The sequence below is a fragment of the Aquarana catesbeiana genome, linkage group LG04, assembly GCF_042186555.1.
Source record: "Aquarana catesbeiana isolate 2022-GZ linkage group LG04, ASM4218655v1, whole genome shotgun sequence".
Classification (NCBI taxonomy): Eukaryota; Metazoa; Chordata; class Amphibia; order Anura; family Ranidae; genus Aquarana; species Aquarana catesbeiana.
This window is the reverse complement of record NC_133327.1, coordinates 576077615-576093972: the sequence shown is the minus strand read 5'-3', so window position 1 is coordinate 576093972 and position 16358 is coordinate 576077615. Positions and strand designations below refer to the sequence as shown.

General features: G+C 40.2%; 1 protein-coding gene across 6 annotated transcripts in view; it reads right to left on the bottom strand.

The window, feature by feature from the left end:
- Positions 1-16358, bottom strand: part of BCL11A (BCL11 transcription factor A) — a 203617-nt gene that overhangs the window by 93913 nt on the left and 93346 nt on the right. Inside the window, exons 1-2 of one of the 6 annotated variants that reach the window (XM_073628112.1) lie at positions 4254-4278; positions 2563-2773 (exon numbers count right to left, since the gene is read on the bottom strand). The exons of 4 other annotated variants lie outside the window; for them this stretch is intronic. In XM_073628112.1, the coding sequence (XP_073484213.1) occupies positions 2563-2587 (25 nt within the window). In that variant the 5' untranslated portion in view covers positions 2588-2773; positions 4254-4278. Of the gene's footprint in view, positions 1-2562; positions 2774-4253; positions 4279-16358 lie in introns of those variants that run through there. One more of the 6 variants, XM_073628111.1, reaches the window with a different exon arrangement.

The window sequence follows — 16358 nt, the reverse complement described above, 5'->3', positions numbered from 1 at the left end:
ACCTTGTTGAATCTAAGCCACGAAGAATTAAGGCAGTTCTGAAGGCAAAAGTGGGTCCAACCCGATACTAGCAACGTGTACCCAATAAAGTATCTGATGAGTGTCTGTATATATATACATGCATACATACACACACAAACATACACATATATACTCAGAAACTATTTCACACCTTCGCTTTGGAGTGGTAATCAAACAAGACGTTCTCCAGCATAGACAGATGCAGGATAACACATGTCCTGTTCTGTGAACCTTAGAAAACAAAGAATCTTCTCTGTCTGTTAAGGGCAATGTTGTGCTGTAGACCATAGATAGACTATGCAGACTTTATGAGAGTTTCAAAACAAGCAAGGCAAAGAAAAGAAAGAAGGCCTTAGTTCAAAGTTCTCTTCTCCAGCTTGTTTTGTGGTTTTTCCAGTAATAACAAGCACTAAGCGTACAGAGCCCTGTTGGGACATGCAGGTGAAATGTATGAGAGCAGCTGTCACCTCTGGGAATCACTCATCGTGCTTATAGCTGGGTGGGATTGGTTTCAGCTGGACAAACATTTTATCTGCATGAACTGATGTGCAACTTTCTGTCCTACTGAGCGAAGCAAGATCACACACTCTCTACCTCTCCTTATCTTTCTATCAACACGCCATACAGGTGGCTGTTTTTTTCTTTATTGCTGCGCCCAGACTAAGCAAACAGACTCAGAAAGGAGCCAGTGAGTGTGGGCCAACCCTATTGTGACCAGCGTGCATCAGGGCATTCAGCTGTTCCAAAGGCTGCTGCCCCATGTCCCACCCAGACACGTACACGCTTTAAAAGGCATATGTCCAGACAGCCACCTTGGCCAGACCTGTCCAGCATCAATGAAATAGACTAATGAGGTCACAGAGATAAGCATAACCATATGAAAGAAGGTCCAGTTAATCAGACACCCAATCCAACCATATTGTTTGTGCTCAGGTTTGGGTGCCCTAACTTTTACAAGATTTGGATATACGCATAAATGATCAAATTTAAAGATTCAGCACTAAAGAAAAACTAGGGTTTTTTTTTGTTTTTTTTTTAGTTTTTTTAGTTTTGAAGAAAGGAAGGTTGAAAACCTGTCAGGTTTTCATTGTTGTCTGTATCCCTGCTGGGGATATTCACCCCCTCTATTTGTCCCAGGGACCTTTGTACCAGGGTAGAAATGAATGGGAAAACCAAAATGATGCAGTTGGAAGCACAACGGGAGGTGAGGAGATAACGTTCCAATTTGGATACCTGTTACAACTGAGAACTGGGATGTACTGCACCTTTACTTTGGAGAGATTTTCCATCACTTTCTGAAGTGTTTTCTAGACAGGAAGTGACAATAAATCTCTATTTTTACATTAAATTTCAAATCAGATTGCACAAACTAATCAAAACTTGTTCCTATTGAAATAGGCCTGTTTTCTAAAAATCAGGGTATACATTAGCACTTTTTGGTAGCAGAAAACAAAACACTTCTGCACACGAACGAGTACCAGATGGACTAGATCTCGTAATGGATAATGTCTCTGGTCTTGCTGCCCTCAAGGATAGGGGTATCCTAACAGTCAAAAGGAAAAGAAAGAAAACAAGGGCGCACTGACCTTGTGCATTATCCTTAGGTAAATATTTTATTTAAAAATAAAATAGAAAACTACTCACAAACATATAAATGAAAACTCATGATACAAGTAGTCTCCAGATGACAGCAATTATTTAAGATGGTAATAGACTCCCGATCGTAACAGAGGAGATTGCAGTAGTCACTGCCATCTGTCGCGTTTCGAAGGATGACCTTCTTCCTCAGAGCCCTGCACTCATTATACATTAGCACTTCCAGCTGGCAGCACTAGGGTCACTGGTTCAAATTCCAACCATGGCACTACCAGCTTGGAGTTTGCATGTTCTCCCTGTGCCTGCGTGGGTTTCCTCCCACACTCCAAAAACATGCAGGTAGGTTAATTGGCTCCGGTCTAAACTGGCCCTTATATATGTATGTATGAATGTGAGTTAGGGACCTTAGATAGTAAGCTCCTTGAGGGCAGAGACTGATGTGAATGTACAATATATGTGTAAAGCGCTGCGTAAATTGACGGCACTATTTACTGTAAGTACCTGTAATGAATAAATAAAAAATAAAATATACATAATACAGAAGCAATGATAATACAGAAGAAGACTGGGCCCACTATATACTGTATGTGTGCAAAAGAAAACATGATTATGTTGTCCATGGTAACCAGCTTCATCTCTCCTTTATTACCTTGCAAGGAAGACATAACAATGGGGTTACTAATGGGTTGGGCAACGCATTCATAAGCAAATACTTTTTGTGTATGAAGCCTGTGGTTATTTCACTACAAATGAGTCCTAGATATGTGGAAGAATCATAAACACTGCGGCCTTGGCTGTCAATGACTTGGTGTAGGGAAAGGCTCTTGTTTTATTGTATTACATATACTTTTTGTATAAATGTTAGCATAAAACAGGCTTTACGACTTAAAATTATTTAAAGTGATATGGAACCCAAAAGAAAACATTTATTATATTTTAGCTTACCAATTCTTAGATATGATGACTGCATGCGATTTCTTTTAAAGCTTTTTTTCTTTTATTTTTCTCTGGTGATCTAGCCAGTAAGTCTGTTCTGTCCAGCAGATGTAGCATTTAGAGGGTTGAATCAAACCATTTACCACTGCATACATTTTCTTTTTTAGGCTTTCTTTCTTTTATTTTTCTCTGGTGATCTAGCCAGCAAGTCTGTTCTGTCCTGCAGATGTAGCAGTTAGAGCAATTACCACAGATAAGGGTGATTACAATGGTCAGATTTAAAATAATGTAAAAACTTTATTTCAAAAGGAACAAAACTGTTGCTGTAACAGCTTAAAAAGTGTTAGCTGGAGTTCAGGTTCAATTTGTTAGCGTATCTAAATCTGCTAGTGAATCTAACACTACCCTCCCCCGGACTGACAATTCCATTGTCCAAAGGTGTCGCTGTTGTTCCTTCATTCTGAGAGTAGACACGCTAATATATTCCATATCACCAGGTGAAAACAGAGAAAAAAACCTAAAAAAGAAAACCAATGTGGCCACCACATCTAATGATTGATAATATGCAATATATCACATTTTTTATTTTGTGTTTAATACCACTTTCAGGGATCAGACCCCATCCTGACTTCACATTCCACAATGGGTATACCCTTGAATAGATCTTTAGGGACAGGCCTCCACCGCCAGCAGACCACAGCACCTTGGGGTTAACTCAACACAATGCACTACATGCCAAAGACAGTGCCCATAAAGAATCCAGTGCCTGAAAAAACATTTCAGATTGGCCCTGCATTGTCTTCAGAGGGGGTCCAGATACAGGCACCCAAGGCTCAGCCAAGGAATCCACTAATCTGGAAGCTGCAGAAAGGAGTCACAGTCGTTACAGTGCAGCCAGAAATCTTTATAGAAGAATCTTTTAGGAGGAAAACAAACCCACACAAAAGAAACAAAAGACAAACGAAGAAGACACAAAAGAAATCCATTTCTCTCAGTAGAGAGAAGACATCTACCACCTAAGGACACTATCAAAGACTGAGCCTAGCAGGGAGTGGAGGGGATTATATAGGAGATGTCCTAATCACCAGAAGGTAACTGCAAATAACCCATGGTTAAAGACTAAATATCCTGTGTCCTTTACTGTATAACTACTGTATAGGAAAAAGGCATTTCCAAAGATCTTTGGTGCCCCAGTTGACATTGGTTCCAAAGAGTACTGTCATCAATAGTATCTAATGCTGGCCAGACAAAGACATCGTTGGCCAGTCTAAATTTCAAGTTTGCAGTTTTTATCAGCAGAGTAATTAACCCAAGCAACTATCAACCAGATTTTGCACAAGAATGTTTCTGAGGATTATCCACAAATAACTACATTAGTTCAGAGAAATAAAAATGTAATTTACAAAGCATTTTCTTCAGAAACATATGACACACTTTATAGCTAAGACGGAAACACGGTCTGTTGGCTGCAGCCGAAAGCTGATGTTCATTCTGCAGATTAAAAATATCAATAAACTATTAATTCTGCGTAAAAATGGATTGATTTTAGGAGTAATGGCTGCTTAACATATGTGTTCAGGTTTTGCAAAACAACCTCTTACTGAACAGATGAGAAATTTTCAGACCGTCCTCACAATGGCCTACTTTAACTGTAATTTATCACAGAAGATTGTGGTGGAACGACTATGCTGACTCCATACCTGATTATGATGCATTTCAGTTTGTTATTTAAGGTACTTGTAATGGACTCTCTCTTGATGAAGTAGTTAGCAGAGACTAAAATAAATATAAACGTACAGTCATTTAAGAAGAGAAGTGAATTTCTCAGGCCTGCATATAATTTTAGCATGAATTAATGTTCTGTCTGCAAAACAATTCAAAACTAAACCCAGCACAGCATGGGAAGACTGCAGCAGTCATACACATGTAGTTCTAATTTAAAAAAAAGTTTTAATAACAGCAGATATAGTATAAAAAAAAAACCCCTCGGCCTATTTATAATGCCTTTAAGGCAGCAATATGACATGGCTTTAATTATTTTAGATTTGTAATTGCTGAAAAGGATTTATAAATCACTTTGCCTTATTTCACAAAAACTAAACATTCTTCTTCCTAAGTATATAAGTAGGCATGAATTTGATAACAATGTATATTCAAAGGAGAGTTAAGTCTAGTACACACGGGCGAAATGTTGGGCAGCATCAGCCGCTTCAATAGAAACCAGCCGATATTCGGCCCGTGTGTATGGCAGCCGGCTCGACAGAAGTTGACCATTTGGCTGGCTTCTGACGAAGGTTCATGACCGAAAAAAAGGTCTGCAGATCTGCTCTCGGTCAGCACTCTTAGCCAATGGCAGAGAGCGCTGGCCGGAGTGTTCTGGGGCAGGGGGGGCCCTGTCAGAACACGATACCACAGCAGGGAAGATTATTGTACTAAAATGTTGTTAGTACAGCGGCTCCGACCTGAGCTGTCAGTTAGTGTTTACGAGGCTATACTTATGCTTGTTATGTATAACTCCAGGCAAACAGCTACATAGTTGAATTACACATGAAAACTCTTTTAACTACCAAAGGATATTAAAAAAAAAAAAAAATATATATATATATATATATCTGTACCTTTCATTAAAAAAGTACCTGGTGATCCTACTAAGGTCCTTCTTCAGGCACTTCCAGATATGGGATGACAATGCTCTGTCCCTGCCTAATTTTTCAAAAATTACTATGGCTGATCCTTGGTATTCAACAAAAAGTCCTAATTTTGCTTAAGCTCATTTGGCTGTACTTCTCCTATAAATCACAGAAGTGCAGTTCGTTCTGCACTCCTGTGACCTGTTTTCAGCTGAAGCCCGCTGTCAGATGACGTCACAGAGCCAGGCTCGGGCATGATTGCGACAATGAAGTCAGGATCCGCCCACATGCCTGGACCGGCCCCTGGCTCAGCCTCTCGGCGAACCACTGACAGCCTGAGCTGGCCGCTCCCGCCCCCTCCAGAGCCCAGCGCTCCAGTGAGTGCACGGGGGGTGGGGGCAGAGCAGAGAGCTGCTGACAGTCACCACCAGCTCTCTGTGAGCTGTGGGAACCGAGTGATTGGCGGTGTTTGATCGCTCGGTTCTCAATGTTAGAGCCGACAGGAGGACAGATGCAACATTGACTGATGCTGCATCCACCTAGGTAAGTATAATAAATGTGCATAAAAAAAAGTCCATACTTCTCTTTTAACGTATTTAATTACAACTAAATGAATTGGGCCAGAAGCTGCGTTGTCACCTATGTTATATCTAAAATTTGACATCCTTGTTGCTATTCATTTGTTCTTGTTTGCAAACCAGCCTTAAACTTTTCCCATCCTTGCAGTCTAAACAGACCTGTTGGTGTGGTACACTTTTTCTGGCTCATTACATGTACACATTCTGTACTCTGTAGCGTATCGTAGCACTGGCATAGAAAAATAAGCCTTACATGGTTAGTTATGGCAGCTTGTATTAAAAAATAAAAAATAAACTACCTAGACTACCTTGCATTTACTACCTGTGTCTTGATTTGGTGTACATTGAACCTCAGACTCAGCCAGTCTTTCCTTGAGAGAGTTGAGAAGTCAATTTTATGACAGTATTTAATTTTGTATAATTGTATAGCTTTATAAGTCAGTAGTTTGCAGTTCTGGCGGAGTACAGAATAAATGACTTCAGCTGTGCTTCCTTCATTGCCATTCCACGCCCTTTATCTTGATGTTATAGAGATGATTCCAGACAGATATACACAGCCACACTGGGGATAATTAATGCAGATCATAGTAATTCCAAGAACTAGCTGCTTGCTGCAAAGAGTCTGCCTTAGGCGCTCTAATAAACTCCACGCTATGGACACTGGAACATTTACAATTTAGTGCTACCCAATAGGCTATACATGTAATGATGAGGCCATGTTAGCATTCACATATGCAGAATAAAAACTTCTTCTTTCTGTCAAGAAAAAGGCAGCCTCTATTATTTTTTAACACTTCAAGGTGATATTTTTTGCAGAACAGATTTTTAAATTGTGCTCACTGCAATGTACATGCATGGTATCCAACACCCCAGCAGGTCAAATATTTCTCCAAAACCGACTGGCTGGGGATGTCATATGGGCCCATGCGCAGTGTGATTATTGTCTGCTAAACCGGGCTGAATTTTTCATCTGATTGCAATTGTCTGCATATACACAATACGAGTCTTTCTGTTATGGAGGAACCCCTGAAATAACGTTCAGGTCTCAGGGATTTTGCCAGTTAATAATTATTTTATCTCTATATTGTGCCACATTAAGAAGTTATAGATAAAGGAATGAATAAAAGAATGAGCATTTGTATTTGGCACTCAGGGCTGCTCTATATGGCAACATTATTTTCAGTAATAATAATGAAATGAAATGATTATAATATTATTGACAAGAAATTAAACCTGGATAGCAAAAATTGTAGTGTTCCCTTAGGCTGGGTTCACATCTAGCCGCATGCGGCTCGCAGCAGGGGTCCAGTGCATCCCTGTTCTCTGCTTCAGGGACAAATCAGGGCCGAATATTTTCCTGAATTTGGCCCTGAAATGGAGCCAAAGACGCACAGGACCCCTGTGCAATCCGCTCTGCAGCCGCCCTGGGGATATGTGAACCGGCTCCACAGAAAGCCGATCACAATCTCCTGTCTTGCAAATTGGATGCAGGGAAACCTGCATCCAATTTGCATAAGTGTGAACCCAGGCTCTGACTGGTTTCAGTGCAAAGTGCTCCCTTACATTGGAGGCCAGTGAAGTGCCCCCTTTCGTTGGGGATGAATGAGATAAGAGCCCCCTAAAACTGGTGATCAATAGGAATAATGCTCTTTATATTGGTGGTCAGTGGGAAGAATGAGCCTTTTAGAATATTGCCCTTACAGACAGCTAAAAATATATTTGATGTTAGTGGTTAATGATAGAAATTGCTTATTGCCTATGTAACCTCTAACAATCTTTAAAGAACCCCCAGAAAAAGAGTGCACTATACAATCTGATTGTAAAATTTTGTACGCCTTTATATTTACTAAAACTAGGTAGTATGGGGACACACTTGTACAGTCCATTCCATTTGTATCAACTCAGGCAGGCCTTTGCACTAAACAGGTGATGGTAGACTTAAAAGAGATTGTACAACAAAATTGTATATTGTATGGGCCGCTTAAGAAAAGATTTGCCCATGTACAGGGTTGCTACATTTTTAGAAAAAAATACCAACTTTATAGACTCTTTCCTATTAATAACATAAGCAACAAGTTCCATTTTTACCAGCCAGGGGCAACCCCACATGTCTCTCCCCAGTGCATACAATACAAAGAGTATTACACTAAAGCCTAGTACACATGGACCGAATATCAGGCGACATTGGCCAGTTCAATAAAAACGGGCGGACATTTGGCTCGTGTGCATGGCAGCCGGTCCGACAGAAGTTTCTATCTGACGTGCATGCTGCAAAAACCAGCAGCCGACCGGCTCCAGATCAGTGCTTTCACCCAATGGCTGAGAGCGCTGACCGAAGTGTTCTGCCGGGGGGGCCTCCCCCTGTCAGAACAAAATAGCTCAGTGAGGGAGATCGCTGTCCTAACATTGGACTAACAACTATTATGCCCTGTACACAAGGTCGGTTTTTCTGACGGAAAAAGTGCGATCGGATTGTGTTGTCGGAAATTCCGATCATGTGTGGGCTCCATCGGATTTCTTCCGTCTGAATTTCCGACACACAAAGTTTGAGAGCAGGAAAAAAAAAATTTCCAACAACAAAAGCCAATCGTTTAAATTCCGATCGTGTGTACACAAATCCGACGCACAAAGTGCCACGCATTGGATTTTCCGACAACTTTGTGCGACCATGTGTATGCAAGACAAGTTTGGCAGAAAATCCGTCGGAAAAAATCTGACAGATTTTGTGGTTGAAATGTCCGATCAATATCCGATCATGTGTACAGGGCATTAGTGTGTACAAGTCTTAAAAATAATGGCTGATTTATGAAAACCAGAGACAAAAAAACATTTCTATGCTGCCTATTCCAGCCAATCAGACAGCAGCTACATTTTTTGTAGTACAGGTTGGGTAATAAAAGAAATGTGATGTCTTGCTATGTGGTGTGCCTATTCTTCACTTCTGTTTCTACATATATGGTCAGTTTATGACACATTGACAATAAAATTGTATTCTGTGATCATGCATATGTGTCAAAACAGTTGCTGAGTCTACAAAAGGTGTTGTACTTGTCTGGCCAGCAGGAGGCGAATGAATCCCCTTCTGTTTTTTTTTTTTTTTTTTTTTTGTCAGATCGGAACGGACCCAGAGGTAGCCAGGTGTAAATGGACACAAGTCTGTTCACATCCGGCACTCAATAGAGGAGAGTGGAAGGTCCAGTTGAAAAATGGACAACCAGACCTGATCAGATCTCTCGTGAAATGTCTTCTGCTTTGCATGCAATTAAAGTGGACCACGTTATGGGAAATCTGTCATTAAAGAGCTTACTTGGACTATACTGTAAAGGCGCTAGAGAGACAGGTCTAAAGTTCACAGGTGATTGTCCACAAGGTTACCATCAAGTCCTTAAAGATGCATTGCAGGCAGATGTATAATTTATTCTAGTTTGGTATTAATTGAAGTCTTTGTCCTTACAAAACTTTTTTTTTAAGTTTTGGATAGAGTTGGGAAGCATCAGAACCCCTGTCGGGATTTACTGCTATCCAGGGCTGCATTACAGAGGCATGCATGCATTTCATATCCCCTCACTTTCTATCAGCGTAACAGCAGTTTTGTCAAACAGAAAGTAAGGAAAATATTCAGTAGCAACATAGACAGAAATAAAAATGCAATTTTTTTTAGTAAAGAAGAAAAAGGCTGGAACCCAGCCAGCTCTTTATTGCAGTCTGTAAATTTTCCCTAACATCCTATCAGGTGAAACCATTGTGACTGCAGTCCCAGATAGCTACAGAAACATGACAAGGCTTCTAATCCTTACCTACTCTATCCAAAAATAGAGAAAAAGTTTAAGGGTGGGTTTACACATGTGCAAATTGAATGAGGGTTTCCCTGCATTCAATTCCCATGACAGACAAGTGTGACTGGCTCTCAATGGAGCCGGTTCACACATATCCGGGGCAGCCACTGTCTGGGTTGAAAAAGAGTCTGGGGCGTCTTTGGGTCCCGTTCAGGTGCGAATTCAGGCTAAAATTTTGACCTCAATCACATCTAAAAAGGTGTACAGGAACGCACCAGACCCCAGGCACAAACCCGTGGCTGCACATGTGTGAACCCGGCCTTAAGGACAACCATAAGTAATATCATTTTTTGCAATCAACTAGCATAAAGCCTTGAATTTGTCTTACAATTGGCATCGTATATAATGCCAGACACAGCAGCACTTACACTAAGACCAAGATTAACCTGCACCACTATAAGGGGGTTGGAGGAAATGCTACCAATACTGTGGTTGAGTATATGGTACAGTGGGCTCAGTGCTCCTGTATTCAGATAAAAAATGACAAGCTCTATTTAAGCCTACCCCAGAAACCCAATGCTTCAATATATATATATTATAAAAAAGATAAAGACAAAAGGAACATTATTTATTTTAAGAAAAAGATAAATAGAACAATTTCATTCATTCATTGAATGGCTTCCCTGCTGAATGGACCAGACAGAGACAGTTGTGTACTACACATGTTCATTAAACAATTACCTCCCTTCAGTGGAAAAACAGCGATAACCCGGCTGTACAAGTGCCAATGCTTTACAATACTGACTGAGTTCCTAGTATTTAAAAAAAAAAAGGTAAAACACGAGGTAATGGTTGGCAGACTTTGGCAACACTTGTGGGGTTAACATGTGATTTTAGGCTTCTTATAAGCAAAGAGTACAATAAGAACTGTTAACGGTATATGGCCAGCCTCCAGTGAGTCAACAAAAAACAGAATTGTCCCACATCACAGGATTCATATGGTCATGAAAAGTCCTTATAAAGTGTCTGATGAGGAGCAAAATTAAACAAACAAGTTCCACATTTGCAGAAGGGGCAGCTTATAAGTATCTGTGTGTCCATTCATTGTGAAGGACAAATATGGGAGGTTCTATTGCCCATAAGTGATCTTTCTAATAATTATATACACGCAATCTATCGAGTAGTTATATAAATAACAAAAACCCATCGTAATAAAGATAGAGGGGCAAATGCAAGCCCATGCACAGTGTGCACGATAAGGCTGAATGACATGAAGGGCTGGAAGAAAGGCTTCATTACACAGCACAACGCCCCAGGCCAACTCCACTACAGTGGTGAGACACGTAGGCCCAGCAGTACAGTCAATAGCTACATAAAATCTGACATTTACACAAACAAGAAGGGCTGCTAGCTGCTGTGAGAAAAGCATCCATAACAGACATTTTCAAGGAATACAGCTGTAGGGTTATGTAACTCCCGGTAAAAAGCTATATTTTGTATAGGCCCGCAACTTTTTACAACAATGAAATACTCGGCAGATAATATTAAAGTTTCAAATGTCTTTCATCAAGTTCAATGGAGAGGGAAAAAGCTTGGTTTTTCGTTTCCGTACTTTAAGTAGCTTAGAAGCTCTTTTCATCCCCAGCACGTCTGTGAGGTCTTTTTTTAACATTTTTATTGTCAATTTCAGCATGACCTGTGTAGCTCCAGTTGGGACTTCTTTGCACCATATTGAAGGCCACATATAAAGTTGAAAGGATTTACTCTTATATGTCTTCAAGCTTTCTAGACAATTATTAGGAAAGGTAAAACCACTTTAAAGATAGAATGGGACTGCCAAGATCTCTGAGTCCAAATCAATAGGTAAAGTCCTTTAGTTTATCTATAAAATTACATGAATCCCATAATGTAGATGATAGAAAAACATCAATATGGATGTAAAATAAAAGAAAGCTGTGGACCTGGTCCATATATTGGTCTTGTTACATATGCAAAACATTCTTAAAGTGTACCCAACCTAGCCTAAAACACCTCTATGGTAACAATAGTGTTGCCATAATTAAGTCAATCAGTGTTGATGGGGGAATCCCTCCAGTGGAGCCATTGTTTTTTCCCAGCGGGGGAAGCCGTCCCCGCCGGGAGAACACAGTGATTATTGCCAGTGGCTATAACAGCCGCTAGCAAAAATCGCATGAAAAATCGGACAGGCTGGTTGTACCCAAGTTGGTCGATGGATCAACTTGCATAAATTCATGGTTTGAATCTTGGCCGGTTCCTGCTGAACCAACTGAGATTCAAACTGTCTATGGCAGGCTTAAGTCTTCACATCAATCCCTTTGTCACTGTGGAGCCACTTGGATCCTAGGCCCAGGCTATATATTATGCCTCAACTTACTCATACTCACAAAGAGAATAGACCATATCCTTCATGTCGCTTAAACCCAGTGCTGTCAGTCAACTGTCAAATCCAAAAACTTCAGCACATAGTACAAGTCAACTTGAACAATTTTGTAATAATATATAGTTTATGAATGTATGAATAAGGGAACACAAAGGTAGTTGTTGTCATAAGCGACTGGTTAAGTTTCAACTTCTACTCAAGAAGACAAGAAGTCTGATTGGTCCCTAAGAGTACCAATACCATTTACATTTTCTTTTCTCCAGTTTTTATAAGTAACCCCCATGAACAAAAAAGAGGATGCTCCCATTTAACTTCCTTTAACATCACAGGTATGAAATATGCTCTTCTTTACCATCTCCCAATGTAAGCCCCATTATGTGCAGTTCTTTTGGTGGGCCACCTGTGCTTGTGAATCAGGGGGGTGGTACCACTTCTTTTTTGATGGTCTTCTAATTACAAGACCTTGCATTCTGTGGTCCTTACTTCTACCTAGTGTAGAAAGTCACTGGTGGCCCTTATACCCTCATACCCCAAGTCAAGGAACCACTCCCTGGTTAGCTAGCCGCCGTGGGCATGCATTTCCTTGACAGTGGCAAACGCCTATTCTAAACTACAATCCTACATTACTCTATATTATTACTCTTTGCGGCTGATTTGGAAAACTAAAGAATTCATTATTAGATTCAAGGCAGAGTTGTTAGCAATAGTAGCAAATTTGATTTCACCTTTCATTTTATGTAAATACTAAACAAGAAACATAATTGGTCATCATGGGCAACAACTTTACTTGCGTGCTCATTTTGTTTTCTCTCATTTTAATGAATCAAACTCATTGATTTTCCGGTCATCTCTTCACCAGGTTACTATATAAGTGTAAAATCTAGCTTTACAGTAAATGTTCTGCTTGACTTTAAAAACAAAAGATGTCATGATCATTCCCTAAGGGGTGATTCTTGATTTAAGCCCATGGTCCTCTCATTAGACTGAATAACACAGCAGCACATACTCAAGCACTTAAACATTACAACAGGGATTGCCAGTAAATGAATAGTCAAGACTGTTCTTTCAAAATTACAAGGCCTAATTTCCTCTCAGGTTGGGTGTTGGTTTGTTTGGATGTCCTGGAAAATCTGTCAATACTTGTAAAGTCCACAAAATTTTGGTTGACACCCTAGTTTAAACTAATGATCAATATTTTTCTTTTGCAAGTTGCTGACGATATTATTCTTATAGCCTTAGACCAGTTATTATCTGTGCAAAAATCTACTTGTGCTACAAAATGGTAAGCCTTAAGACAATGGGGTTGATTTACTAAAGGCAAATAGACAGTTTGCTTTATGAGGAAAGTTGCTCTTCGCTTGGGAATTTTCCCCAGAGCTTAACAAAGTGATGAAGCTCTGCTGATTTTCAATATTCAAACATGTGCAAGCAAAAATGCAATTTTTTTGATTTTCCTTGCACATGCTTGAGTATTCTTTGCAAAGTGAGATTTTACCGTATTCGCTATGGGAAAATTACATTGCAAAGCAAATAGCCTATTTGACTTTAGTAAATGAACCACATTGAATATGCTGTATCCATCTTCTCCTTCATTTCAAGCACCTGTCTTATGGTGCAATGATGTTACATTTACCTGCCTGCGTTCTCATTCCCATTGGTCCAGCAACATTATGGGTGTCTCCCCTCTCTCTAGGAGACGCATTCATTTTAGATGAGAACCCAGGTAAGCAATAGATTAATGTTATGTGGCCATAACAAAACTTCATTTTACTATTTAAAGCGGAGTTCCGCCGAACAAAAAAAAAGAAATAAAAGTCAGCAGCTACAAAAAGTGTAGCTGCTGACTTTTAATAATCAGATAATCACCTGTCCCACTGTCCAGAGATGCGGACGTACAAAGCTCCTCTCCCCCTCCTCTCCACAGTGCTGGCATTCTTACTGTGGGCGCCCGGCTGTAGCTTAACAGCCGCGCACGCACTGCACATGTGTGAGCCGCGCTGCGCACTGTGAATAGCCGGGCAATCTTCTGCGACATGTGACGTGTCCCAGAAGATTGCATGGAAGGAGGGGGGAGAGGTGAACTTCCTTCCGGTGCCGCGGAGCCAGTGGAGGAAGTGGGAGCTGGATGCCTCTAAAAAGAGGGTATCCCCCCCAAAAAAAAAATGACATGCCAAATTTGGCTTGTCAGGGGGTCACCATCACTTAAAGCGGAAGTTCCATTTTTGGGTGGAACTCCGCTTTAAAAAGTTTAGAGCTTTCGATTAAAAAAATAAATCAAAGTCTGTAGTTTCTAATGCCATATACAAGTATATATATATATATATATATATTTGTTTTGCTGATGGTCACTCCTCTTCAGCTGTGACCACAAAGAAGGAATTTATCCTGCTCTTTCCCTGAACATGCTGTGCATTATGAGTTATGGAGTTGCAGCCCAGTGACAGGCAAAAGGCTAAATACATAAATGATAACTGTCCAAAGATTTGTAACTCTCTCCATCTGAGATTTTCACAGCCCTAGTGGACATCAGCGCTAGGTTGGTGGCCTGACCTTTCTCTATTGCAGTAAAGTAATACAGCTTGGTCGGGTCCCTGCCCCCAGCCCTGTGACTGGACAGTAAAGGAGCACAAAAACCGATGAGCTCATCTCTCTACTCCCTTCTCCTGTCAGAACACGTGCATGCAGCACACCTGATTGACACTCAGTTTGAGTTCTGATATAAAGGGGATTGCAGGAAGCTAACAACAAGTTAAAGTTCGGGTGCTTAGACAGCTTAGTTGCATTAAAAAAAAAAAAAAAAAATCATAAACTAATTGTTAATTAATACAAACCTTCCAAACTGTTTATTATAAAAGAGAAGTATGGTCAAACCTTTTTTAGCCATACTTCTCTTGTAAGTCACAGAAGTGCGCTTTCATTTGCTCTCCTGTGATCTAGAGTCAGCTAATAGCCGTCCATTGCCTGATATCGGCTGATGTGACAGAGCCTCTCCAGGCTCTGGAAGGATCTCGAACATTTTGTCGAGATCCACCCAGTTGCCTGATTGACAGCTGGGTCCAGCTATCAGCTCCAACCCAGTGCTCCGCTTAGCACTGGAGGAGCAGTGCAGAGAACGATGAATGACACTCACTGCTCTCCACTCCGAGAAGACGAAAGGCTAGGTCTTAGAGCTGATGTGGGACAGTTGCAGCATTGAGGTAAGTATGTTTGTTTTTTGTTTTATTATTCCACACTCTTAAAATAAAAAAAATGTAAGGTTCATTTATAAAGCACCATTTATAAAATTACTGTGACTTTACAGCTTTATATATATCACCATAGTGTCCTTAGCACTTAGCCACCTTCAGGATTCTGAAGCTAGCGGTATACAATTGAGTAATTGGCATGTGTTCTAAAAGAAACACATAGTCTGGAGATGAGCCCCAATCACATGACCTGTCAAAGTCACTTGACCGGCTCCCCTCCAATCATGTAGCTCTCTCTGCTGCTTTAAGCAGAGAAAACTCAGGGGGGTCCACACGCTCCATACCGAACGCCCGTCTTTTATGAATAGGGCCACAAAATGCGGGCCATGGTGTTCTTAGCCCTGCCGAGTATGACGAAGAGCGGATAGCAATATCCACTCTCTGTTATAAGTAAGCCCCATAGTTTATTAGGAGGTCGTGTACAAAAAAGTGTAGAGTCTGCTCCCCAACCTATGGAAAGTAAGTCAACATTTCAGCAAACAATATCAGCAACTAATGAATTTACTCTCAGCAGCCTCTTGGCAAAAGTACGATGCTGATCAGTATCACAAATTGTTGCATTAAACATACATATCAAGCCAAGCAAAGTAGTTCATTTATAATATTCATTAAAATATTTGATATTATATCATTATTAACTAAAATATTTGAGTGCATTATTTTTTTACTACGACTCCTTGTCGCTTATCATATATGAATGTGGTTAACAAGCTGACCACGAATGGCAGGGCTTCACTTCATAAGATACTTAATTCCATCTTCTACAGAAAATGTACACTAATGTAGAAAATACTACTCTTAGCGGACTGCGCCATTCTGATTTATCAATTCTTTTTGAGGATGACAGTCCAGCACACAAAAATATTTCTGTTGTTGTTCGAGTGATAGGTGATAACTACGAGGAAGCTGAATTAAAATAACTTGCCAATTTGAAAATTAATATCATTTTGCCTGGCAGTTCTCTGTTCCATTACCAATAAAACACTTAAAGATGCAATTCACGCAGACATAAAGTACTAATGGGCACTTGTTAACATGTTTATAATGCTAATATTTTCTCTTCTGTTCAGATGGTCCTCTCTTTTTGCAGTATTAAGGGTAGTAGAGTACTAATCTAATCATGAAGGCCTAAAGAGCTTCAATCTGCATAACTGTACTATTATAGGCAGTTATTT